General features: G+C 54.8%; 1 protein-coding gene across 1 annotated transcript; it reads right to left on the bottom strand.

Annotated features, from left to right (window-relative positions):
* Positions 1-445: 445 nt before the first annotated feature.
* Positions 446-25,600, bottom strand: PDE4DIP (phosphodiesterase 4D interacting protein). Its single transcript, XM_080348844.1, has 38 exons — positions 24,229-25,600; positions 20,881-21,000; positions 19,497-19,616; positions 19,148-19,240; positions 18,819-19,034; positions 18,134-18,292; positions 17,655-17,768; positions 17,289-17,426; positions 16,796-16,975; positions 16,323-16,517; positions 15,375-15,518; positions 14,247-14,325; positions 13,640-13,728; positions 13,331-13,447; positions 12,873-13,010; positions 12,432-12,544; positions 11,533-11,660; positions 7,559-7,647; positions 7,290-7,450; positions 6,873-7,188; positions 6,630-6,798; positions 6,364-6,480; positions 5,805-6,279; positions 5,353-5,588; positions 5,081-5,132; positions 4,650-4,867; positions 4,116-4,310; positions 3,369-3,590; positions 3,076-3,210; positions 2,817-2,936; positions 2,560-2,737; positions 2,367-2,491; positions 2,025-2,126; positions 1,667-1,842; positions 1,280-1,417; positions 1,071-1,209; positions 898-944; positions 446-668 (listed from the first exon to the last, which is right to left on the bottom strand). The coding sequence occupies exons 1-38, from the start codon at positions 25,375-25,377 to the stop codon at positions 636-638; spliced, it is 6,735 nt and encodes a 2,244-aa protein (XP_080204970.1). The 5' UTR covers positions 25,378-25,600; the 3' UTR covers positions 446-635.
* Between the last annotated feature and the right edge of the window lie 635 nt (positions 25,601-26,235).

Genomic DNA, 26,235 nt, shown 5'->3' with positions numbered 1-26,235 from the left:
AGGGGAGGGAGGGAAGGCAGCACCTGGTGGGGCACAGAGGTGCCCTTGGGGTGCTGACATGGGGCTTAGGGCCACTCCCATGGGACCAGCTGGTATCTGTGGCACCCTGTGCTGGAGGTGGCCTGGGGACAGAGGATGCATGGCTGCAGAGACAGGTGTGCCAGAAACACCACAATCCAAAGGAAATGTTTATTGGGAACTCTCCAGCCACTGAGCAGAACATGGCATTTCTTACATCTTCCTCCCGTGCTGGGGCCCTGACATGCCCAAGGAGCCCCTGAAACGCAGCTCCAATACCTCTCTCTATATACATATACATACATCTGCAAGCAGGGACGGGTATACAGCAGGGTTACAAGCGGAACCAAGTCCTGGGGCAAGAGGTGCTCAGTGCAGAGGGCAGAAGCGGGGCAAGCACTGAAACACGGGCCAAGCGAAGGCAGGTGAAGGCATACAAACACCACATGAGCCCAGACCCGCTCACTGTGCAGCACTGGGCACTCCAGACCACTGCCCATCCCAGCCCTTAGTAGTAGCAGGGACAGGCTCCGCTCCAACCCTCCGGAATGGCACAGCACGGCTCGGCAGCCAGTGGCTGTTCTGCAGGGGACATCACTCCCTGCCGTGCCTGGGGCTCATATGACAGGCAGAGCCTGCTGCGCCTTCACCTGGTGAGAGAGCACACATGGCAGTGATGGGGAGCTGCACCAGGGGCTGCTGTGTCCCAGGGACACAGACTGGGGACAGCCAAGGAAAATGGGTCCTTGTGTGTGTCTCCCTGCCACACTGCATCCAGCTAGCACTTCAGCACCCCCTGTCAGCCACCACTGCCATCTGTGCCCATTCCCAGGGCAGGGCACTCGCCCCATTCTGCCCTGGATGGCAGGGCAAACTCACCTCCAGGTTTGTCCTGGCCTTGCGTAGCACGTTGTGGGTCCTGGTCACTGCAAGGGAGAGAGAGATGGGGGTTGGTGAGGTTCCTGTGCTGTGGGGCCACCCCAGGCACATGGGGACCAGGCCACCTTGGCTGTACCACTCTGCAGCTGGATTATGCCACCCAGGCCACGTACACTGGCTCACAATGAACTGCTCCATGCTGTCCTTCAGCTGGGCTGTGCTGCGCAGCCGCTTGGCCATGCTCTGCAGAGCATCTTCCCTCTCGGAGAGCTGGGCCCGCAGTGCCGCAATCTCACCCTGTAGCACCTGCTCCTAGGACAGGACTGGCATGATAAGCAGCCAGCGAGCATCCAGCCCCACCAGTGCCCAGCCCGGTGATTACCTTGCCCTGGTGCTGTGCAGGGCTGCCGGGCAGAGGGGTACTCCAGAATGCAGCAAGGAGGGACGCACACTCCTCCAGGACACGGTGCAGGGTGCTGGCGCTGCCCCAGAGGTGCCCTGCACCTGTGCACCCCAATGCCTGCAGGAGAGGGGTGCGGGAGCAGGTGCTGCTGGGGCACCCACATCCCACTGCAGCCAGGGACCCACCATGCCCAGTTCAACACAGCAGGGCAGTGGCAGCAACAGCCCTGGGGGTGGGCGCTCCCTGCCACATACCAGCCCTGAAAGGCTCGAGGCTGATGGTGAGCTCAGGAGCCCCTTTGTGCAGGGTCCACAGAGCAGCGTCCATCCCCCAGCCGCCATCAGCCCTGTCCTGCCCACACATTACCTCCTTTGCCGGGAGCGGGCAGAGCGCCGGGCGCGTCAGACACATCAGCTCACGGGCCAGCACCTTCCCCTCCAGAACATGCTGCTCCAGGGCCCGGTAGGTGTCCAGGCGGCCGATAACATGAGTCCCTGTCGGTCCCTCGCTCTTCCTCACCGGTGAGTCTACCCCACGAGGCTCTGTAGGACAAGCGGGGCTGGGTGAGGACCACTGTCTGCTCCCCATGCAGCCCCTCCCTGTCTCATTGCAGGGGCTTGGCTCTGCCTTGGGCTCTCCATCCCTGCCCAGCAAAGGTGGTGCCATGAGCTTGTCAGAACTCAGCAGTCCTGAGGCACGTGTGAGATCAGGCTCTGGTACCCACCATCCAGCCGCTGGGCCTCTGATGTGTCAGAGAGCAGTGGGGAGAAGTGGGGGGCTGCCGAGCTTGTGCCAACATCCCGCACCGGAGGAGATGGGAAGCAGCCTGGAACAAGAAGTGTCTAAGCCCCTGGGAATGGCCATGGTTCCATGCCTGGCACAGCTGGGGGGCCTTCCCTCCCTGCTCACTGCCTGCAGGGCCACCACGTCCCTCCTGCTGCCACGACAGGGAGAGGTGTTTGGGATCCCAGGGGTGGCAGAGGGGCCAGGCACCACTGGACTGGGAGCTGGGCAGAAGAGCTGGGGTTGGTGGCGGGGTTGGGGGGGCTGGTGGCGGGTCCTGTACCTGCACGGGTCTCAGCAGAGGGACCAGGGAGGCTCTCGTAGACATGCAGCTCTGCACGCAGGGTCTGCAGGAGCACGTGATGCTCCTCACTCTGCTGCTGCAGGAGTGTCACCGTGTGCTGCAGCCTGCAGTGGAGTGAAACATGAGTCTGGGGCCAGCCGTGCCACCCAGCCCTGTGAGCCCCAAGCCTTACCTGTTGTTGTCCTCCTGCAGAGCATGCCGCTTGTCCCGGAGCTGCCGGATGGTCTCTTGGCACTCAGCAAGCTCCTCTGCCAGCCTCTGCTGCTCCCCACACCTCTGACCCAGTTCTGCTTCAGCCTCCCGCGCCCGAGAGCAGGCAGCCAGGAGTGCCTCCTGCACCCGCGCCAGCTCTGGGGACGGAGAGCATGGAGGTGTCACCACCAATGCCCTCTGGGACTCAGAGCTGGGACACTGGTGACCTGGCCCTACCTTGGGAGAGGTGGTCTCGCTGGAGCCGCAGGGTCCGGTTCTCCTCACGCAGAGCCTGGTTCTCCCTGGTCACCTGCAGCCCTGGCTCCAGCCCCTGAGTGTAGATGTCACTTGGCAATCCTGCAGAGGGGGGACTGGTGCTGAATCTCTCTCCCAACACCCCATCATGCATGGGGTGAGTGTCCTCTCCGTGCAATGGGGTGTGCAAAGCCTGTGCCCCCCCAAAGCCCTGCCCAACAGCCCACATGCAATGCCGTACCGCTGGCCTGGCCAGTAGAGACCAGGCGGCGTTCGAGCTGCTCCCGAAGCCGGTCGTTGGTGCTGATGGACTCCTCAAGCTGCTGGCGCAGGCCACGGATCTCCACCAAGTGCTCTTCCAGCAGGTCTGCCCCTGCTGCAGCCAGGGAAATGGGGACATGTCGGCTCTGCCACCTGCCTCGTACCATCCCCACCATTCTGCCCCATGCTAGAGCCATGACCCACAGCCGAGTCTCCTCCCTGTTCTCCCACACCCAGCCAGGATGCCCCCATGCTCTGTGGCATAGACCTTACCTGTTAGCTTCTGGCTAGAGGGGTACCCCGATGGCAGGGCCTCATAAAGCTGCTGGCCAGGAGCGGGTACATCCCAGAGGGTGGGGGTCTCAGTGGCCCCAGGGGGCCCAGCCAAGCTCTGCAGCACGCCATGACAGCAGAGTGATGCTGGAGCTTTGCTGCCCTCTCCAAAGGGACCCAGGGGAGCTGAGGGCTTTGCTGGAGCTGCAGGCAGTGTCACATCTGCACACACAGGGCAAAGCAGTGAGAAGGAGGGCAATGAGCAAGGAGGAAGAATAAGGGTAACATACCCCCGTCATGTGCTTTTAGCCCCCTTCTCCCTCTGTCCAACAGTGCAGCCCAACGTCCTCCCAAGGTGATCTCACATCACTGACCTCCTGCCCCAGTCAAACCCATTCCCCCTGAAGCGCAGAGGCTCTTGCAGGGCTTGCTGATTACATGAAATGAGTTGGAGGATCTCAGCTCCACTCCTACACAACAACTAACCAAACAAGCCCTAGGACTTGCAAGTGCCCACATCAAGGGCTAGTGCTACCTCAGGCTGTGTTCATCCCACCTGCCAGGTCCTCTCTACATGAGAGCCACATGCTCCCATTGTCCCTCAGCCAGAGTGACAGGACCAAACCTCAAAGCAGTGGTCCTGGGGAGCAGGAGAAGGGGCAGGGCAGGACAGGCAGGTCAGAGAGCGCAGGATATCATGAGGCACAGCACACAGAGCATGCAGGACCGAGCCCACGCAACGCTCACTTTCTCCCAGCTGCCTCCGGAGCACCTGCAGCTCCTGCTGCGCCTCGGCCAGGGAGCAGAGCGGGGTCCCGCAGCAGCCCAGGAGTGGGGTGGTGGTGGGAGGGGGTGGCCCGGCAGGCAGGAAGGGGCTGAGCCCAGGGGCCACTGCAGGCAGGGTAGCACTAATGGGTTTAGACAAGGAATCAAATTGAAGGCCTAAAGACAGGAGAGAGATGGAGAGAGATGTTAGCATGGCTCTGGCTCAGCCTGGCGGGAACCCCTTCTCTCCAGGGGCCCTGGCACACCCCAAGAAGCTGGGTCACTGTGTCCAGAGATGCTGCAGGCTGGGTTGTCCCAGCCTTGCAAGGCTGTGGCACCACAGCAGAGCTCCCTGAGATGCTGCCCTGCAGTCCCAGGTGCTGTGTGTTCACCCACCCAGGCTGGCGTTGGGGCACAGTGCTCTGGTGGGCACCTACTGCTGCAGGGCCACACACACTACAGAGGGGGCTGCATGTCCCCAGCCCACAGTTGTGACCCCCAGACACGCTGCGGTACCTGCGAGTCGGGTGGGCTCCTGGTGGCACTGGCTGCACTCGCTGGCCGTGTCCCCATCAGAGCAGGGCTCCAGCCCCTCGGACACAAAGGAGGTGCTGGTGGCAGAGCAGGACAACTCAGAAGGTGAGCGGCTGCTGCCTGGGGACTCGCAGCGCTCCTGCAGCTTCGCCTCCAGACTTTTGATCACTTTCTCCTTCTCCTGGAGCTCCCGGCTGAGTCTGTGGAGATGGCCCATCACAGGAGCTGGCAGGACAGAGTGACCCCCATCCCACAGCCCTTCCCTGCTGTGCCGTGCATATTCTGGCATGACACCCCACATGCTGCATCCCACTCATGCTGTGAGGCTGCCTAGACCCTCACCCTAAAAGCAATGATAGCTCCCAGGGTGCCCATGCAGAGCAGGTCCCACAAGCCCTCCCTAGAACAGGTACCTCAGTGCCAGGAGTTCATGGCTGGTTTTATCCTCCCGATCTTGTCGATCTCCTGAAAAGCCAAGCCAGAGAAGAACCAGGCAGTGTCCCCATACCCCAAGCTCCCCATTACCAGAGAGAGCTGCGGCAGGAGACCCTGGTTTGGAGTAGGGAGCCCACATAGCATAAAGTGTCCAAATAGCCCCAGCCTTTCACGGCACCCATCAAAGTATCCCCTCCCAGCCTGCTGTGCCCCACAATGCCCAGCCCCAGTGCTCCTCAAAGGTACTTACTAGTGCCCAGCTTGTCACTGAGCCTCTCAGCCAGCTGCCTGCCCTGGGCCAGCTGCTCCCGAAAGCCCTGGCCCAGGTAGTAGTCGATGTCAGTGCCACGGAGAAGCTCCTCGAAGGACCGGAGAGCATCGTGCAGATGCTGGGCCAGGCTGCGGCTCACCCCACGGCCCTCCCGCAGTGTCTGCCGCAGGTGTGACAGCTCCCGAGCCTGCGCTTGGATCAGCGAGTCGTACTTCCTAAAAGGAGAATTGGTGAGTGGAGGATCAACAGGGCCACCAGACCCCTGCCAGAGAGCATGGCAGGGATGGGGTACCATGGGCAATCTGTCTGCTGTGCAAATGGTCCAGGAAAATGGTGCAGGTAAAGCATTCAAAAAGAAGTCACCACCTTAGGCAATCCCTGGAGAGTCTCCCCCATAGCCTCCCATCTGGCCCTGATCTCCACAGTCATACCCTGGCCAGGTAGCAGATTGCAGCTCCTTGGGCAAAACCCCTCTGGGCTTGGTTGTGGTCAGCTGCGCCTCGAGGAGAGCAACGCGGTGCACCAGGTGCTGCAGGTCACGGTGTGCCCGCAGGGCAGGCGGGCAGAGGGTGCTGTGACCATCCGACTGCCAGCCCTCGTCCTCATCAGTGAGGCTGTAAGCTGGGGACACCAGGGCTGTGGGACCTGGCATGGACCGCTCGGCACCTGAGGTGTAGCCACTGGTGACGGAGACAGAGCGGGTGCGGCGCTGCAGGCTCTGGATCACCTTGTTGGCATTGAGCAGCTGCACCTTCAGGTCCTGGATGTGCTGGTGTAGGACCCCCACATCTGCCGAGGCCACGGCTTTCTGAGCAGCCTTGCCTACCCCGGGCATTCCTGGCTGGCACGGGGACCCCAGCTCCTCACCCAGACTGGGCTCGCTGAATACATCTGGCTCCTCACACTCTGCAGAGGGAACAGGGCACAGTGTCACTTCTCCACGCTGAGTGGGCAAGGCACGGGGTTCCCTGCAGCCCCAGCTCTCCTTACCAGGGCTGGTGGTCTCATCCCGGTCAGCCTCTGTCTCGCTTCGCCCACATGTCTCATAGCCCAGGTCCTGGAAGTCTACCTGCACTTGCTTGCTGAGCTGCTGGGCGTGGGGTTCACCTGCCAGACAGCCCTGTCAGCCCAGGGTTCCCCTCCTGAGACAGGAGTGGGGCAGGATTCTCCCCCACTACCCCACATACAGCACTGTGCACAGGGCATGCAAGGCTCAGAACAGCCCTCCCCCCATCCCACTGCGGGTTTTAACTCACGAAGCAGGACGTGGTACTTCTCCAGCTGCTCAGCTTGTGCCCGCACTGTAGCCTCCGAGGCGGCAAGTTTGTCCTGCAGCTCCTGGCACTGCCTTTGGCCCTGTGCCACCTGAGAGCGCAGCTCTGTGCCCAGCCCCGGCCAGCCCCTGCCAGGGACTGTGCCCTCCGCCTGTCAGAGGGGACACAGGCTATGAGCTCCCCACCTCCACCCCCATCCCATTCCCCTGTGCCCATAGCACTTACATGGCTCCCGTCCTCTCCAGCCAGGGCACCAGGGAAAGGCCTCTTTGGCATGTCATCTTGGGATCGCACCTCCAGCGCTGGGCGTTTGGTGGGCACAGCTCCCCTCTCTGCTGAAACCCCCTGGCCATCCCCACTGCCACCAGCCGGGTGGTCCCCAAGGCTGCTACGGCTCTTCCGCTGCAGCCTGCGGGGCTCAGGAACTGGGGAGCTGCCCAGCCCAGCCTCCTCCTGCTCCCCGCTCTCCAGCAGTGATGTAGCTTCACCCATCCGCTCCTTGAGCTCCGCATTCTCCAGGCACAGGCTCAGCATCACCTTCCTGGGGGCAGAAGGCACTGTGATGGGCAGGCAACGGCCGGGATGAGGGGTATCCCCTCAAGCCACTGCTGCCCGTCAGCGCCAGTGTCCCAGGACTCTTGCCTGATGTGGGAGACAGAGGAGAAGCCGGCTTCCTCCAGCTGTGCCTTCAGCTCCCGCAGCTCCTCTTCTGCTCGCAGCTCCCGCTCTGGCACGGAGGGTGCCATGCTGCCCATGGAGTCCCTTTCAGTGCCTCCAGCTTCCTTAGGGACCCACTGGCTTCTCTAGATGGACAAAGGCAGAGGATGATGGGGACGTTTCCAAAGGCTGGGCAGAGGCACAGTGCCCAATTCCACCACCCTTGTTCCCAGTGCCATGCTGCCCCGACTCACATGGCAGGTCGCCGCATTGTGGGCTGTCTCCTCAGTGCTGCCAGTGAAGATAGTGCTGGCATCATCAGCATTTGTCCCCGTGGCCTGACCTAGGGGACAGCATAGCACAATGAAGAGCTCAGAGCAGTGGCAATGGTGGCACTACCTCTATTTTCTCTTCCCAGGAGATGCTTGCTCTTGCCTGTGCCTGATGCGGGGGTAGTCCCAGCAGGACTAAGGTCTCCCTGCTGTCCCTGTAACCTGACATCCTCTCTGTGTGCTGAAGAACCCTGTGCTGGTCCTGCACCAAGGGAGGGGACAGTCCCAGCTGCCCACAGCCCCAGGGATGGCACCCCAGCAATGGCACCCACATCTTGGGCAGGGAGCCTTACTGGCACTGCCTGACCTGGCAGGGGTACACCCCAAATGATGGGCTGCCCAGACAGGGGCAACTCAGGGAGGACACCAACAGCCACCCTGCCCATGCCACCCAAACCCTGCTTCCATGCATGGCACTGGGCTCTTTGCAAGCACCACACTGGCCTTGCTGAGCTGCAGCAGGGCTGAGGGATGCTTGTGCCCCCTTCCACAGTACACAGGGCCTAGGGCCCACCCTGCCCCACAGATCTGACCTGGGGATGTGCTTTTCTACTTGCACACAGCTCTGCTCCTGCCCCTTGGTGCACAGTCTGGGGCAAGGGCTTGCACTCCTTGTCTGGGCAGCCTCCCTCTCACCCAGCTGCAGGGCCCTGCCTGCCCTGATAGGCTCAGTCTGCCTGTGCTGGGATATGGGTGTACCCCCAGCTCCCCTTCTCCCCAGAGAGAGCAGAGCTTGGACATGGCCCAAGACCAGCCCCTGGGGCTGTGCAGGGCCAGGTTTGGCAGCTGCCTGTGTTCCACAGGAGATGCAGCTGCTTTTCCTGCAGCAAAACCCAGCACCCTAGAGCTCCCAGGCAAGGCTGAACACAGAACGGGGAAATGCAGAGAAATCCTGGCAGGGGAAGAGAGGCCAAACGTTGCTGATGAAGGAGAAACCAGTAGGGAAGCATACAGCTCCTGGGAGGGAGACTGGAGGGACCAGCCAGGAGCACACCTCACAGCACGGCACGTGGTCACACAGCACACTGTACATGTGGAGGGTGGCACACTCAGAAGATCCACTTGTGACAAGCAACAGCCAGGAGATTGCAAAAATCAGGGACATGTCTGCCAAGTCTGGGCAGTCATCTCCCTGTGTGGTAGGGCCTGTTCACCAAAGCCACTGTACCTCAGGCAGCAAGGACAGGCGTCACGAAGAAGTGCTGTTCTGGGACCAAAATGTTTAAAGACAGCTGGAAGTGGCAGCAGCACCCCCAGGAAGAAGCAGCTCCATAGCCAAAGTACAGCCCCGTGAGACCCCAGGGACACAACCTGCCAGGTGACAAATGACCTAGGGCTACAGTTCAGTGCCTGTATGGCCCCAAAGGGTGAGGGGATGCAGGCCCTCGGTATGGATTTTGCTGGGGACTCTCAAGCTGGGTCACTGTGGCTGACACACCAGGGCAAGGTGACTCCCAGCCAGCACAGCTGCTCTGGGGACATGGGAGAACCACCACATGTGCCAGAACACAGCACCCCACTTCTCACCATCTCTCACAGCTCCACACAGGTCCCAGCGCAGAAAAAAGGGAGCACAAATCTCAAAGTAAAACAAAACACAGGGAAGAAGAGGAAGCTGGCGCTGAAGGGGTGCAGAAGAGTGCATACAGGGCAGACTGTGCCCAGGCTGCTCTTCATCAAGTGCTTGAACCCTCCATCGCAGCCGGACACCACCAGGGTGCAAATTCAAAGGTACAGGAGCTTGCTCAGCTCTCTGTTACCGGCAAAGGAGACAAGTGATGCAATCCCAGCATTATTTTTCACAGACTCTTCTGTCTTTCACACCTAGCCTGAAGGCAAAGAGAATTAGTTGCATGGCTTGAAAATTGCATGTGGCCTCCAGGCACAGGACACCTGGGTGAATTGGCTGTGCTACAAGTCTTCACACTGCTGGGAAGAAGGGAAGGGAAGCAAAGTCTTCAGAGAAATTAAGAGAGGAAGGAGAGACATCCACAGAGAGCTATGAGACAGCACAAAGCATGGCACAGTTTGTGAGAGGGTGCTCTGAGGTATGGGATGCTCAGGCTGGTCCTCCTGCACAGCAGAGGAGCACACAGCTCAGAGTATCAGGGATGAAAGGAGACCCTAAAGAACAGCAGAGAGGCTGGGACACCTCAGCCTCCAATAACATTCCCCTCTGGGACACTCTACAGAAGTGATATGAACAGGGCCAGGGACAGATCTGCAGCAAAACACACACACCAGAAGATATGGGAGCTGCTGGAGCACCAGCTAAGACTTCCTTCATGCCACACCAATGAGCCCGTGCTGGGTACTGGGCTCCATAGTACCTGAGGGATGAGGGAGCTAGCTGGGCATTAGAGCCAGGATGGAGGCGGGAAGGTAGAAAGATAAGGACAGGGATACAAAGGCTCCTACACAGTGAGAGGCAGAAAGAAAAGATGGTGCTACACAGAGAAGTTAAAAGAAAGGAATGAGATTAAACACAAGAAAGGAAAAGTTAACTGAGTACCAGAGCTGTTCAGCAGCCACCAGCTGGGTCCCTTCAGGCCACATGAGAACTGCAGAACTCACCATGTGGCTCAGTGCGGAACCCAAGGAGCAGCGCTGACCTGCTGTGTGCGAAGCAAGAGCTATGCTGCCTCTGTCCCTGTCTGAGGCAGGGAAGAGAAGATCTCAGCATGGGTGCAAGGCATGGGATAGCTGGTGCCATATGAAGCAGTCACAAGATGTGCAGCAGAGTAGTCGCAGGTCCAGGTGGCGCAGCCCATGGAGGTGGATGGAGCTCTTCTGCTCCACCTGCTCCTAGTTCAGCTTCCCAGCAAGCAGAATAATATTTGCTCCTTCCACCTTGGGAAGTGATCGGGTATGAGACAGCTGATCCATACCCTGCTGCACATGGGAAGCACTCGTCATCAGAAAGCTGTTGCTATTGCTTTTCAGCTCTCATGTCAGCCCCAACACTCCTCAAGGAGGCGAAAGATGCCCTAGAAACTGTATGCAGTGGGGGCAAGTGAAACTGTCCCTAGAGCAGAAATAGGGCACTGCCCATTGGTCAAGGGGCATGTGGAGCCTGTAAGCGAGATGTGCACATACAAGGGAGCAGATCCCAACCCTGGGAGCAGGAACAGGTCTCAGTCACTCCACATTATCTGTCAAAAAAGAGGAGGAAGCTCTCCCTTGAAGGCAATCGCAAGCCAGGCTGAGAGAACTTAAAATTAGGAAGGAAAAAAAAAAAGTCAGTAAAAATAATCAGTACTGGAGTAGGATTTTTTTTTAAGCATGAATTCAATTACTAATTCTACACTTGGACTTGTGTAAGAGCCCCAGGCAAGTGCCACCAGGTCTTGCAGCCCTTCTGAAGTTCTCTGGCTCTGGAACCCACTTTTCCATACACCCCTTCTCCTTTTGGGCCAGCCACCATCAACCCAAAAGGGGGATGTCACTGGGTAAGAAAAACGGTAAGGGAATGCAAAAACTCACACTCATGCACCTGGGAGATGATGGAGAACATTTGGTGTTTCCTTCAGAGAAAGGGAATCTTTATTTGGCCCATGGGGGTGGGAGAAGGGAGATGGAGGGAAATCAACTAAAATGGAATGATTTGAATGTGCAAATACATCAGTGGCCACCAGGGTGGGTCAGACAGGAACATAACACAAAAGACACGGGTGGATTGCACTGGTCGCCGTTTCCGAAGCAGCACAAAAAGAAAACAAATAAAAAAAAAAAACCCGCACCAGTTCTATTGTACCATTACCAAGTACCAAAGCAACCCTCCCAGAGTCAGTGAGACAGGTGCGCTCAGTTAGTGAACCGTTTCCGTGGCAGGCAGGCGAGCACCAGTGCTCAGAAGGCATGCTGGGGTAGGACTCTCACACGCTCCTGTTCCCCACCTCCTATGGTGCCCTGAGTCTCCAGCCTGCTCAAACGCTCCAAGCTTCTTCCAAGAGCTTCTTCCAGCTGTCCCCGGAGCTCCTGGACCCCTTCCAACTCCACCTGCAGAGTGTGGTCTCTCGCAGCGCTAAGCAGATGTGCCACACAAGAGGGAAAAGGGTTAGACAGGCTGCAGCAAGCACACACTAATTGGCTCCTCCATCCAGGACTGCCAATTTACTCCAGGGACACACTCCCTGCATGCTCCCCAGGCAGCTCAGCCACCTCCTGCCTCACCTCTAAACCTCCCCAAGAGCACAGCCACCCCCAAAAAAGGCTCCAGCCCATGGTAAGGGACTCCTAGTCACAGCTGTTCTTCAGCACTTACCCAGGCACTCCACTTATGTGTTCTCTTGCTATCAGGTAGCTCAAATATCCCAGAGGCTGCAGCCCCATGAAGGGCAGGGGATTAGTGCAAAGGACAAAGAACATAGGCCACTCTGCGCTGCTGCGGGACAACTGCCTGGATAAGCACCTAGATTTATCTTTATCAACCCAACTGTGAATTTGACAGCAGCCTCTGAAAGGTGGCCAAGTGTGGGTGGGAAACTGAGCCAGGAAGGGATAACCCAGGGAACAGAGATGGCAACCCCAGTGACCAAACAAGAGGTGGCAATGTGGGGAGTTCACATAGCATTTACAACTGGCCACTACAGCCTCTTCAAGGGAAGAAGGCAGCCCAAAACCTGGACTCCCAAAGCCACATTTTTGTCTGATTCTTTGCCTAGAGTCCCTGTTTCCCACTGAGGGCTCTCAGACTTGCAGAACAATCAGTGCTTCAGGGATTGATCCACCAGACCACCCATGCTTGCCCCAGCAGCAGAGCAAGGCAGCATGGAGGCAAGGCAGTGTCGTTTACCTGTCTGGGTGTGTGTGAAACTTTACTAGGCTGCCATAGAGCTGCCTCTCTGCCTGGAGAGCCTCATTTAACCGATTCCTTTCAGCCACCAGCCCTTCCAGCATCAGTAACAACTGGTTGGAGAGAAAAGACAAGATGAAACACTTAGATAGAAATCAAAGGAGGCATGTGGCTGCCCCAGAGAAACAGGGGCTTCCCCTTTCTTTCTTGTGTCCAAGTGATCAAGTTGATCAGCATCACCCCTGGACTCCCAAAAAGACTCTGCCTTTGAGGCAAGTGCTAAAGGGAACCAATCCTCTCCTCTGTGTTCCCCCTATCACATGCAGCCAGATTCCAAGAACAAGCACATCTCAGCATACCCAAAGGCCAAAAACAAAGCCTCATAACCAAACACCAGTGGAAATATAAACACATCCAAGCTTGCCCCACACAGCACACTACCTGCTGCCTTCTGTTTCCAGTAGCCTCTTGTCCTCGTGACTCTGCTATGGCCACTTTCTCCCGAAGCATCAGCACTTCTTGTGTCAGCCTTTCCACGGCTGGAATTTCTTCAGGATCCACCAGCTGCATCTGCAGATCCTGAAAACCAAGAACAGGACGGTTCAGTAACAAGGACAGTTGGACCTTTGTAATCCTCTTTGGAATGCAACTGCCAAAAGTTTCCAGTGTTTGGAAAGACCCAAGTCTCCTAAGAAATGCCAAAGCATCCAGAGTGTATTAAGCACAGACAAAAGCCTGGGTGTGAGACCTTCTGGCCAAAGTTACAGAGCACTGCAGGCAAATCAGCAGCAATACCATCCATGGACAACCAGCCACATTACTCTGAGAATGTGGGGAAAGAAGAGACTTCTCTGCTGCCTTCCCAAGTGGAACTGACCCAACAGAGGGCATTATCTCACCTTGATGAGGTCCTCTTTGATCTGGATGGTCCTGGTCAAGGACTCAATATCTGAGGCCTGAATCTGCAGCTCTTCCTCCTGTGTGGCCACGACAGACTGGAGAGCAGTGAGCTCCCTCTAGGGAGGGAACAGAAATGGAACAGAAGTTCATGAAAGATTTCAGAAAGCCAAAACCCCACTGCAAGCTGCTGCTTCATTTCTCTCACTGGAGGTACTGTCACAATAATGGGCTCCAAAACCTCCAGTGAGGGACAGCCAATGGTCTCCTGTAAGCAAGGCAGATTGGCACAGGCTCCATCACAAGCTTACCCTGCTTTCCCTTTCCTTCTTTGCCATGAGTTCCAGCTCCTCCTTGGCATTAACAAGATCCTTCTCCAGTTCTGCTGCTGACATTGTAACTGCAAAGACAGCTTGGTTACTGCAGGGTTACAATGTGTCAGCTCTGACCCCAGGATAAGACAGAACCCCTCTTTACCAACTAAGTCCACGATGCTTGTGCTGCTCTCCATCATGCTGCCTCTTAGTCTCGTTCCCTGCTTAATCCTTGAACAGCAGCCCAAAGCAACAGCAAAACCCCAGGCCTGCTGTCCCACCCCAGCAAAGTTCAGGTGTGCTGGCCCAAAGGCAAAACCCAAACCAGATGCACTTCTCTCAACCATAAAGTCAAAAGCCCTCCACTGGACAGCATCAGCTCTTCAGTAGAAGCACCTCACCTCAAAGATGACACCAGCCTTTCTCTTTCCCACACTCCCATCCCTGAACCACCATGCAAACGGGAGGCACAGCTTTATTTCGAAATACTCGCTCTTGCTCAAAGCTCTTTACCCTCTCATAGTTCCATGTAACCATGTCTCCTCCACAGCAAAAAACCCTGGTCATGTTTGGGGACATTGAAAGAAGCTGTCACCACACTCACCTCCCTCTGTCCTGCAGCTGCCGTCCCCCTGGGGGGATCCGGCAATGGCTGTAGCTCCACAATCCCTCTGCAGTATTTCCTGAAAACACAAAAGCCTCCAGTTTGGCACCTTTATGGGGAACGTAGCTCTCATAGCTTCCCCAGAGATGTAGGATTGCAGCAAAGCTGCTGGATGCCTCTGAAATGTGAGAAATCAATGAAGGGGATCTAGCTGGGCAGTGGGGACAAGTGAATGGCACCCAACCTAGAAACTGTATGTGTGGGCAACAGGGCTCTGGCCTTGTTTAATTTGGCACTAGGAGATTGCTGGCAGTGAGTTTCTTCATAGTAAGGATTGAACAGGTTTCACTTAACTGCAGCAAACCCAGCTTTCAACTGAGACTCTACTATGACCTGCATCTTCACTAGAAGATGTAGCTCAGAGAGACAGTGTGGGAAGGAAAACACAGAACTTGGACCATATACATGTCCCTGGAAGTCTCTAGAGTTCACTATGATCCTGTGAATAGAAACAAGCAACTTGTTTACAGCTGCTTAAAAACGTTCAACATGTCAGCTCACCAACAAACCACCAACAGCTGCTCCAGTAGGAGCACGGCATATGTGGCCTTGGAGTTGTGTTCAGCCTCGAAGGGGTTTTTAGCAAAGCTGCTTTAAAAATATCAACTCCAATTGTGGAAGAGACAGCAAACAGCCAGCAGGCTCTGCCAAGCATTAGTGGGACCTAAAATTAGCCCCTCTTGTCTCTTCTAGAATGTGACAATGTCAGGGAGGGGATTACAATACAGCAAGGCAGCCCAGCCCAAGGAAGGACTGGGTCAATGCTGGGAGGTCAGAGGGTGGATTTCTTTCATACTCTCACGTGCCCTAAAGGACTCAAATACTGCCTGATCAAAATGAAACGAGATACTGAGTGACAAAAGCTGGTGGAATCAAGATCAGAACATCCAGGCAGCATTTCTGCTCCTCAATTTCTCCTCTTCCACCTATAGAAGTGTCTTCCCTAATCCCACTTTCATTTCTATCATTCTCTGTGGTGCTCCCCTCTCTCCCATTTCCTCCTGTCACCATCAGTTCTCTCTGGAGCCCCAAGGCCACAGGCAGAGAAACGCAGTGCATGATTCTTACTTGTATGGGCTGTTTGTCTTGCTTTAACAGCCTGGCACCAGCTGACTGGGTTCCAACAGGCTCCTTTCCCAACACATGCTGGCGCATGAGTTGTAACTCGCAGCTCCTTTCAGCCAGAGCGTGTGCCATCTTCTCAGCAGCTGCCTGATTGAGTAGAAAAAATAAGGAACCTCGGAGCTGTGATCTGTGGTAGGATCCCTGTCCCTCACCTTCCTTAGAGACTAAAGGAAACCACCTCAGTATTTATCTGACACTCAAGACTGGAAATTATCTGCAAATGCGCCTGGGAGCTACTGCTCCTGGTCACTCACAGAGAGCTCCCAGAGAGCTGCAGCAAGGCTCAGCCTCTGCCTACAGAGGAAGAAGCTCTGTAGCTTCTCACACCCCGTTCAGGAAGGGAGAAGAGCAGATGACAAAGAGGAGACAGTGCTTGGCCTTTTAGTCCCCTTTTTATGAAAGGCAACTCAATGCAAAGTATCTTGGGTAACACTGAACTGCACCCCATGTGCAAGAGTGGGAACTGTGGCTCTTTACGTGGCATTTACATGCCCAGAACCATGCACTAGTTTGACTAACATGTAAGTTAAGAGGCAACAGGCAGAGCTTCCTCGGTTTTCTGCATTAGACAAGAATCAGCTCAGAGTCTCCCTTTTTGGTCTGGTAACACTTACATGAAGCAGCAACTGTCCCATGGTCCCTCTGCTGCCCCAAGCCCAGGCACTCAAATATCTAGGAAGATCTGCAGCTCCCTCCACATCACATACACAAACCCTGCCCAGATCACTTAATGGCAGAGACCTGACACTTTAACACTGCTATAAGAGCTGCTTATTCATAACTGCTCCCATGTGATGGGCCAAGACCAACCTAGGACCAGTTTCTATTTGCTTAACACAAGGCAGAGCCACCCACTCTGGCCTGCCCACTGTGGCACTGTACACAACTCACTCGGCAATGCTGCTCCTTCGTGCTCATGGCCTGCAGCAGCTCCCGGATTTCAGCATCATGCTCTATGGTCTGACTGTTCCTGTCGCTGAGGAGATCCTGCAGCATCTTCTCTTTGTGCTGGAGACGCAAGCACAGCTCCTCAGCTACCTCGCTCTGCCCTGGGCCCAGCTTGCACAGAAGGGTTGCTGTAAGCTCCTGAAGAAGGCAAAGGAAGGGAGAGATGGACAGACATTGCTACCATCAAATTGCGAGCTGCTCAAGGACAAAGAGCTCTTCAGCCTGGGTGTAGCCAAGAGAATGGTGTCTCAGCAAACACAAGCATTTCCAGGTACCGAAAGCTGACAGCTCCCAAAGCACTGGGCACAGGTTCAAGTGCCCTCCTCAGAGACAGGGAGCCAGCAGGCTCTGGTTTGGGACCACCCTCTCTGCACACAAACCAGCTGAAGGCTCAGGAAGCCAAGCTAACACCTTACCTCCACCTCCTTGTTCCTGTCATGCAGGCAGGTCTGCAGCTGCTGGATGATCCCCTCCTGCTCCTTCTGCCTGCGACAGGATTTGGCCTCCAACTCCTCCTTGAGCCAGTGGAGGTTTTGGCAGGTTGCCAAGACCTGCTCTAGTTCCAGGGTTTTGGCTTTCAAGAGGCTCTCCAGGCTCTGGGGACCACAAAAGAAGCAGCTCAACCAAGGACAAAGGTTTTATCCCGACTTAAGCAAAACTGGAAACACCAGTCCCTCCTGATAGTGGGGTCACATAGATTCACCCCATTCTCTCCAGACACCAAACTCACCTCTACACTCAGCCTAGAAACTCGAGTGACCCAGGAACCTGCCCCTCACAGAGGGCCAGAGGAAGGCCAGCACCCTGCAGCTGCTCTGTCCAGCAACAACCAGAGCATTCACAGGGAGGTTTGTCTAGCACCACAGCACAGTCAGGCTGGACTACGCATGCCCAGGTACAAGCACTCACATGAATGGTGGCCTCGTTGCTGGACAGGACATTGCGCAGTCTCTCCAGGTCACTGCCATGCTCTCTCAATGAGAGATGGAGCTGTTGCAGCTCTTGTTCCTTCTTCTCCAGGGCACAAAACTTCTCATCCACTGCTCGCTAGGGTTAGAGAGGGTGATCGCTCAGAATGGGGTAGTAGAGCTCTGCAGCCCACCACTCGCTGTGTGAGGCACCTGAGCTCTCCCTTTCAGAGGACTCCTCTGGAAGGCTGAGCCATGAAGAGCACGTAGAAGACACGGTCACTCCCAGGGCCACACTGCTGATGGTAGCCCAAAGGCCAAGCCTCAGGGAAAACCGAGACATCACCAACAGACTCTGCTCACTCACCTCCAGAGCAGCATCCCTGTCACTGATTCGCTGCTGCAGTTTCTCCAACATGACATTGATGGCTGCAGGGCTCTTGTCCAAGCTTTGCTGGCATTGCAGAAGCTCCCTCGATTCCTAGAGGTCACACACATATGTCCCTAGTACAACTGTCATCCCAGAAACCCTCCCGCTAGAAAGAGCACAGGAGAATGAAGGCTAACTACCTACATCCTATTCTTGCTCTTACCCCCGCATTAAAGGCTGATAGAGTCCCAGCACCTGAGGCTGGTTGAGCAGCACCTGCCAGGGCTCACCAGGCATTGCTGAGGGCTGAGGTACTTTGAGTATTCTGAGGTATTCTTTCTCATCTTGGGAGCCCAGAAGCATCTCTTCCCTTGTTTGAAGGGCAAGCATGAATTCTACAGACTGACTTTCACAACACCAAAGGAGGAGCAGTGGTCCTGGCTAGTTATGCTCACTTGAATCTTTTCGCATCTCACCTGCAGAAGCTGTTCCTTGCGAGCCAGATTCTGACTCAAACGCTGAACTCTCTGCTCCTGGGCCTGCAGCTCCCGGCATTTCTCCCACTCCGCAGCCTGGAGCTGCTGAGCCTTGTCCTGCAGCTCTGCCTGCAGCTGCTGTACCACAGCACGCAGCTCCTGTGGGGGAAAAGCACATACCTTGGCAGTCAGTCCTCAACAGACCTATAAACAGCAGGCCAACCTGAAGAAGCCAAGAGCAACAAGGGCTGTGGGAACAGCCAAAAATGTTCTGCAATACTACAGCTTTCGCATCTCAAAACACACTTCCACAGTGACAAAGTTTGAATTTATTTCATTTCCCAGGGCATCCATCCCTCTAAAGCCCTTGCTCTGGCCACAGGTAGAGCTTTACAGTCAATTACAGCCAACCTGTGCAACAGTGGGCATTAACTTAGTAACCCCACAAAAAGAGACGGGACATTTGCACCAGCCAAAAACACACAAATGACAACATACCCACTATCAAGTGTCTTTGCTGATTCTAAATCCTCAGATAAGCTAAGGAGGCTGCAGAATTCTCCCTGCAACATGTGTTAGCCAAGTGTGCCCAGACTGGTGTAGGCAGAAATGATGAAAGAGAGCAGAGTACTGACTACATTGGTCATGCAAACCCAGAGACTTCCAGGCTAAGTGTTTGTCATACCTGGTTGTGTTTCCAGGTTGCCTCTTTCTGCTGCTCTTCCTCACGCACCGTGGTCTCTAAGAGCTGGGTTGTTCTCCTGGCTTCAGCCAGCTGATGCTCTTTCTGGCGCTGAGCCCTTTTCAGCTTCCGCACCTCCAGTTTGGTGCAGAAAAGCGCATTCTGAAGATCCAGCAGTGACATTTGCTGCTCCTGGGATGAGAGTGGGCTCTCTGACATCTAACAAGAGTGAGAAGCAGAGAAATTCAAAGATTCATGTCATGAGAGGGATTTAAAAATCAGGATCCCTGCAAAATGAAACCCAATGTATTTGAGGCTTTCCAGGGACATACCTGCAGCTGTCCCGGGTGGCTCCTGTGTAACATGTCCTGCAGCTTGGCAATTGTCTCATTCTGCCCTTCAATGATATGGTACAGCTCTTCTGTCTACAAGTCAAAGGACACCAAGCCCAGTCACTGGCAAACCAAGCACAAACCTGTCCATCCCAAGCCTCCAGCCTGGATTATGACACATGTCAGCATCACACGAAAGTAAGAGCTTCAGAAGAAATAATTTAATAAGATGCAGGATGGCTAGCAATGGCTAAAGCATTTTTTTTCATGCTTTCTTCAGTCACCATCTAAAGGGCTAGCACACTTTCCTCTTTTGGTGAACACTACCCTGTCCACCCAAAGCTATTACCTTACTCTCTTTGCTCTTCAGGGCTTCATTCAGACTCTGGATTGTACGATCTTGCCTCTGCAATTTTTCTTGACCAGATTTTAATTCAAAATTCAATTCATTCAGCTTTTCCTGTAACAACTGAAGACAGAAATATGGGGGTTTTTTTAATCCTGCCTAATGCTTTACATAAAAACCCTCAGGATTCCTTCCACTCCTTACTCAAGTCCCTACAGCCCAGGTGTTCACCACATCAAGATAAAGGTGCCTCCCTCAAGAGTCTATAAATGCTGTTTGAGCTGGGTGGAGACTGGTGAGTAAACATAAAACCTTCAGTCCCATCACAGGACTGTTTCAGTGCTGCTGGTCTCTGCAGTGCAGCCCCCATATGCAGGGCAGAGGTTCCAGACTCTGATTCACATATCATATGCCTCCCACACACTCCAGGAGAGCCTTGCTCAGACTGCCCAGCAGCCTTCCCAGTTTCTATCATTTGTTTCTGTTCCCTTAAGAGGAAAGGGACTGCTTCAGCCCAAAAACCTACCAAGAGATCTGAAGAAAAGAAATCAACATGGAGAAGCTACACATTCTAAAAACTGTTCCCTTTGCTTCTGAGGTCCTCCAGAGCATTGCAGCTTCCAGCCCCTTCTCTCACTGTCTCCTTTTGACCACCCAGACACTCTCGCACCAACCGCCAGTCTGGGTAATTTACGTTTGATCAGATTAGTGGCTTATTTAGCCTCAAGTTCTGGCTTCACCACAAAAGAGTCTACCTAATGCCAGCATGTCAAAAGCACAGCTGCAAAGCAAAGGGTTTACAACCTGAAGAATTTTTGACCAAGACTTGTTTGTCCTTAAGAGGACTGTTTAAACACTTCCAGCTGCATTTACTGGGCCTTGGGCCTTTTTATTTCCCTGTCAAACTTTGTGGCCCAGGCAGTTACAACAGCTTACAGCTGTCCTCAGATTTAAACAAAGATGCCATCCCAATGTTTTTTCCTATTTAATCCCCTTGTTTTCCCAGTGGGTATAATCTACCTTAGAGTTCAAGACCATCACTAAGAACATCATGTGTTAAATTTGATCTGCCTCAAGACAACTCAGCTGCATGTTTCTTTCCTATGAAAGCCTTTAAATCAAACTGAAAATAGGACCCCTCTTTGCTAATCTCCCTTACTGCTCGCAAAAAAGAAGGCAGCTGTCTCAAAAGGCAGGTACTCTTCCCTCCTGCACCAGGTTCAGCCATGCAAATCCAAAAGACAACAGCCCTGAGAATCATGTCAGCTACACACCCTTGCTGGAACAGAGGTGCAGACACCTGCCTCCGGCAGGGCTTGGAGGCACCCTCTGATTCTAACTCCATCAGACTTGCTAGGCACTGAATTTGTTGTTCACAAAGAAATACCTTGTTGTCAGCTTCAAATTGCTGGATTTTGCCCTGCAGCTCTGCAGCACACAGATCGGACATGTGGTCCCCTGCTGCAGGGCCACCTGGAGCTGGTTGCTGATGTTCATCCTGCAAATTCTGAAAAGGAAAAAAAAAAGGACATAAATGGCTCAACTCTTGCACTGGCTTTTTCTATTCAGCTGTCAGCCCTCAGAGACCTTCCAGCATGGGCTTAAACATGCCCCACTGAGCTTCTCTGTCTTAATCAAGCCCACAACCTTCAACCCTTCCCACCAGCCACACCTCTGCCATGACCTAGTAGTCACCTCCAACTCTGAACCCCTCCACTTGTGATTCCCTGGGCTTTCCTTCACAGCTCCCCACACTCCAGTGCCCACGCCGTGTGTGATTCCCTGCAGCTCCTCCACAAGCCATGGCAAATTCAGTGCCGAGATTTTTTTTTTAATGACACATACCCATTTATTGAGGATGCAACCAGCCTACTTTCTGACATGCTGCCTGCCAGACCCTGCTGGATGAGCACACACTAATCCCTTGTCATCCCTTCTTGCTCTTGTGCTATCTCCTGCCTAGCGAGATAACTCCTGAAAGCACCATTCAAACCACACACCCACCCCAGCCCTTACAGTACTCATTATTCCTGAACATCATCAGCAATACGAGATCGATTGTACCAATGTCTGCCGTCAGTGAGAGCCCTGGCAAGTGCAGGGCAGCAGGGCAGAGGCTGCGAGAACATCCCAGAGCTTTTCAGAGCATGCATGGGGCACCAGCTCCAAGCAGCACCATGCATGGAGAACAACAGCTGACTCTGATTAGCCCTGTCAGACAGAAGCCTCACCCTCAGCAGCCACAGAAATGCTGTTTCTGAGAGAGACACGCAGGGAAGCTCCTCCAGGCCTCTTGCATATAGCAGCCACCCTAAAGAAGCTTCCCTTTAGCCTGATGTTTTGTTAGGATTTTAGTGAAAAATTAAACAGTCAAGTAATTGCAAATTTGCCCAGCCAGAAGGCTTTGTATCAGACAGGGAGAGCTGCTGGAATATGTCACACAGCAGCTATTTTGAAATAAGGCTGGTGAAAAGAAAATAGAGAGGAAAAAAAAAAATGAAAACACACCTTTCCTCACAATTTGCACATTTTAAAGAAAAATAAGCAGAAAGCCTGCTAAAAGCAGAGAGGGGAAAAGGCAGAGCCAGCTCCAGAGTCCAAAGTCCCCAAGCCCAGGTTGCCTCCGTCATGCTTCACTGCAGCCATGTCAGGAGCACAGCTCCCCAGCGGTTTCTACTACATCAGCGTTCTGCCGACAACCGCTCCTCGGCACAGCCCCAGCAATGTCAGCACACGCTAACCTAGACAGAATGCTTCTTTAAAAAAAAAATAGTAACAATCACAGCATTATCTAAGCACGCCAAGCTCACATCTGCCCAGAACAGGGGGGTAAAAGACCGACTGCCAGTCGGGCAGCACTTCTCTTGCCGCCAGCGCGGCACCGCAGGCAGCTGCAGGTTTGACAAAGGCTGCGTTTGGTGGCACTTTCCTGGGGCTGTGGTGATGAAGGGGAAGAATAGTTGGTTCAAGAGAACACCCAAGAAGACAGCGCCTACAAGATCACATGCCCTGACAGCAGATCTCTCGGTCATTGTAGCTTACAGCAGTAAATTTAAAGGACTGCAGTTTTCCAAAAGCAATTGGGGAACTGTGATCCTATATATCGCTTTTATTCTACCAGTAAGGCGTTTATGCACATGAATCTGCAGACAGCAGTACCTCACTTTTAGAAAGAGTGTTGCTCATAAAAAGATAAAAATAATTTATACAATAATAATTTACTTTACCACCTGCACTCAACTACTCATTTTTGCTGTTAAAGCCACCCAAAGGATTAAGCGCTTTCCCCCTTCTGTCAGACCCTGCACCAGAGACCACAAGTGCTGCTGCCATAGCCAAGAAACAAGCAGAAAAAAAAATCCTGCAGGATGAATTTCTGGCAGGGACAGTCAGATGGCAGAGGCTGAGGATGAAGAAACTCCTCTAAAGCAGCTCCAAGAGGAGGATGGCAACATGTGACACAAAGCCAAGCCGTAAACGTGCCACGTTGATTGTGCCACATTCTGTTAAGAGAAAGCCTATTTTTAGGCCATAAATATATCCCTAGCAGTGAAAATTAGTAGCAAGCAACACAGGCTACAGGAGCAGCAACGCCCTGCTTCACATCTCCAGCTGCTGGCTGCCAGTGCAAAGCCTTTGTGTGCCAGATAAAAATCAGTTTTTTCCACAGCCCACCCTAGCATCAGCTCCTGAGCAGGCTTTTAGGGGTAAAACACACAGCTCCGGGAAACACCCGAGCAGATGGACAGCAAGCAGAGTTGGCTAAATGGGAAGGGTAATTCGGCACAGCCATAGTTGCTATAGGAATAAACAAGCATTTTTTCTAATCCCCCGGGCTACTGAGAGCATTAGACAGCACTGAGGCTGCTAATGGGAATGCAATTAGGCTGACATGGATATTGCTGAATTGAAGCTGACTGAAGCCATCTATTCATCAAGGAAAGCAGTAAAGGAGTTACAAGTTCAGCTTTTTGACTGCATACTAATGAAGATTTCATTAAAGCCAGCAAAACAGAGGCAACTGGGAGGTACCCAAGGACTACCATCAAGGTAAAGAGCAGCATCATACAGTCCAGTCCCGTGAAAGCAGGAGCTTTCATCGCCTCTCAGCAATACCTGCCATTAATTGATGAATCTTTTCAAAGGATCAGAAAATAAACCAATTATCTACAATACCAACCCTAAAGTCACCCTCTGGCACAAATCCACCTGCAAGGAAAACACCTTTTCTTCAGGGCACATGCCACATATACCTGGGCAGATCTGCAGGTTGAGCAGGTTGGAGGCCTGATCTGCAGAAGCCAGGGTGTCCCAATTACTCAGGCACAAAGAAAACACATTTACTGGAAAACACATGCCCAGAAGCTTAAAAACATTCCCTTTGGTTGTGAGTAAAAGTCACACTGACTTGTAAAAGATAAAGCTGAAGTGACAGTGGTGTTTTCTCAGCAGAAAAATTACAAAGCATGCAAAGAGCTTACACCTATCTCCTAGGCTGCACTGATGGGCAGAGCTGCGGGAGGGGCGTGAGGTTCATTTCCCAGAACACAAGGAGGAAACAGAGGACAGAATGACAGAGGTAGCACACCTAAAAAGGACCGAGCTGCCTATTCTTAGCCCCGGGTTCAGTGACACGTGGCTATCTGTATTATCTCAGCAGAGAAGAATCTCTAGTGTGCCCAGCGTCAGGCTGCCAGGATGCTGCTCAATCGAACAGCGGCACAATGACCTCTACCTGTACCCGTAGCGGCATATAATCCTCACAGAGGTCATCCCACAGCTCCTGCAGTTCAGAAATCTCCAAGGAAAGACCCAGAGGAGCTCTGGAAAAGGATTTTCTGTCTGTGTTCAGGAAGGCAGAGCCAGCACATGCTATGCCAGCAGAAGCGTTGCCATCTGCCAAGTCATGGCCAAGCTTGGGAGGGGGCAGGCTGGACTTCACCAGAATAGGCAGCTTGCTGCCACGGGGGCTCTGGAGGGGCTTGTAGTCCAGAGCCTTGATCAAGCTGAGGGCCAGCTCCAGCCTGTTCCCACTCAACGAGGAGTTGGGGGTCATGTGGTCATCTGAGAAATCATCAAATTTTCCATTCCCTTTCACCCCCTTATCTGCATCTTCATCCTTCTGCTGTGACGAGCTCGCCTCCACAGTCGTGTCCAGGGACTCAACGGAGGAGGCTGGCGTGCCTTCCTCCATGCTCTCCCCATCCACAGGCCCTCTGGCGCTGGCAGACTCCACCACGTCACACACAGACGACTCCTCGTTGCCCATGCTGGCCGACCACCGGCTGGACAGCCCGCAGGAGATGCTTCTGGCCACCTTCCGCGGAACTTTGCAAATTGCTTCGTAGTCGGCATCGGCCACCCGCAGCGCGGCACAGCCCCGGCAGCGCCGCGGACGGTTACTTGCTCCCTCTGAAGTGTGGCAGCTGTGCAGCTCCAAACCGTGCTCATCTTGGTCCATCCAGTATTCATATCCAGAATAAGCAAAGTCCTCCTGAAGGAGGGCAGCGTACCGTACGTCAGGCAGGTTAGAAAGGTCCACAGCCCCATCCCCAGCTCTGTCATCCGCGCCGGAGTCTTCGTTGTTCCTGCGGTACATGCTTGCGATGCAGAACTTGAGGCGGTCTTTCTCCAGCAGCAGTTTCTGCAGGCGCTCGATGGAGAGGGCTTCGATGCGCGCGATGACGGTGTCGAACCTGTAGATGCGGTCCAGCATGAAGGCACACTTGCTGCACACGAACTCGGACCTGCCGTCCCGGCACAGCTCCCTGCCCAGGACGTGGGAGAGCAGCACCTGGAGGTTCAGCTTGGCTGCCGTGTGGAAGATCCATCGCCGCTGGTTGCCGCACAGCTCCCGGGCGCAGATCCGGCACGTCTCCTTCATCCTCCCACCCAGAGCCCAAACCTGCTGCCGGGGGCCCCTGAGACCTTCCTGAGGCCCCCGCCGGTCCCTCAGCACATCTGGGGCACAGCTCCCTCAGGCCCTGTGCCCACCGGCACTCCTCACCCCAGCAACCTGCTCCCTTTAGGAGGGTGACACGCTGGGACTCCCGGTGCTACGGGAACATCCCACCCTACGGCATCTCCTTCACAGCCGCGCCAGGGCTGCCCCCCTCTCTCTCCTCACAGCTCCCCCCACATCCCCGAGGCTGCCCCGTCTCTCCTCGCTGCCCCCCTCCCCCGGGGCTGCCCCTAAGCCCGGGCCGCCCCTGCGCCTCCCCGCGCCGAGGATGCTCCTGCCACGGCGGCGCCCGGCGTCTGGCTCGGATTTCAAGATGGCGGAGGGCACCGGTCCCACGCGTGCGCGGCGGCCGCCTCGCCTGCCGGGATTTGTAGTCGCCACGCCCGGAAGCCGCGCATGCGCACTGGCCGCCCTGCCCGCCCCGGGCGCACGTGGGGCTGGCGCAGAGCAGAGGCAGCGGCGGGACAGGTGACAGCGACAGCTCAGGGCCAGTGCCGTGGGCTCAGCCCTGATCCCAGTGCTCCCCACTAGTGCCCATCTGCAGTGCCGGTGTTTAGCCCAATGCCAGGTCCCAGTCCCAATGCCAGCACCTGCAGGCAGTGCTGAAGGGACATGTCCCCGCAGCACAAGGCCACCAGCACCCACACACCTGTAGCTGCACGGTGCCCTGTGTCACCCAGTGGGCACATGCTGCATCCCTCCCCCCACACCGATGGTCCATGGCTGCTGGGGACAGTGCTGTGCCACCCAGAGGTAGCACAGCCAGTGCCATGCGGCTGC

This window comes from Nesoenas mayeri (genome assembly GCF_963082525.1).
Source record: "Nesoenas mayeri genome assembly, chromosome: 8".
NCBI lineage: Eukaryota > Metazoa > Chordata > Aves > Columbiformes > Columbidae > Nesoenas > Nesoenas mayeri.
The sequence above is the reverse complement of the archived record's forward strand: the minus strand, read 5'-3'. Positions and strand labels throughout refer to the sequence as shown.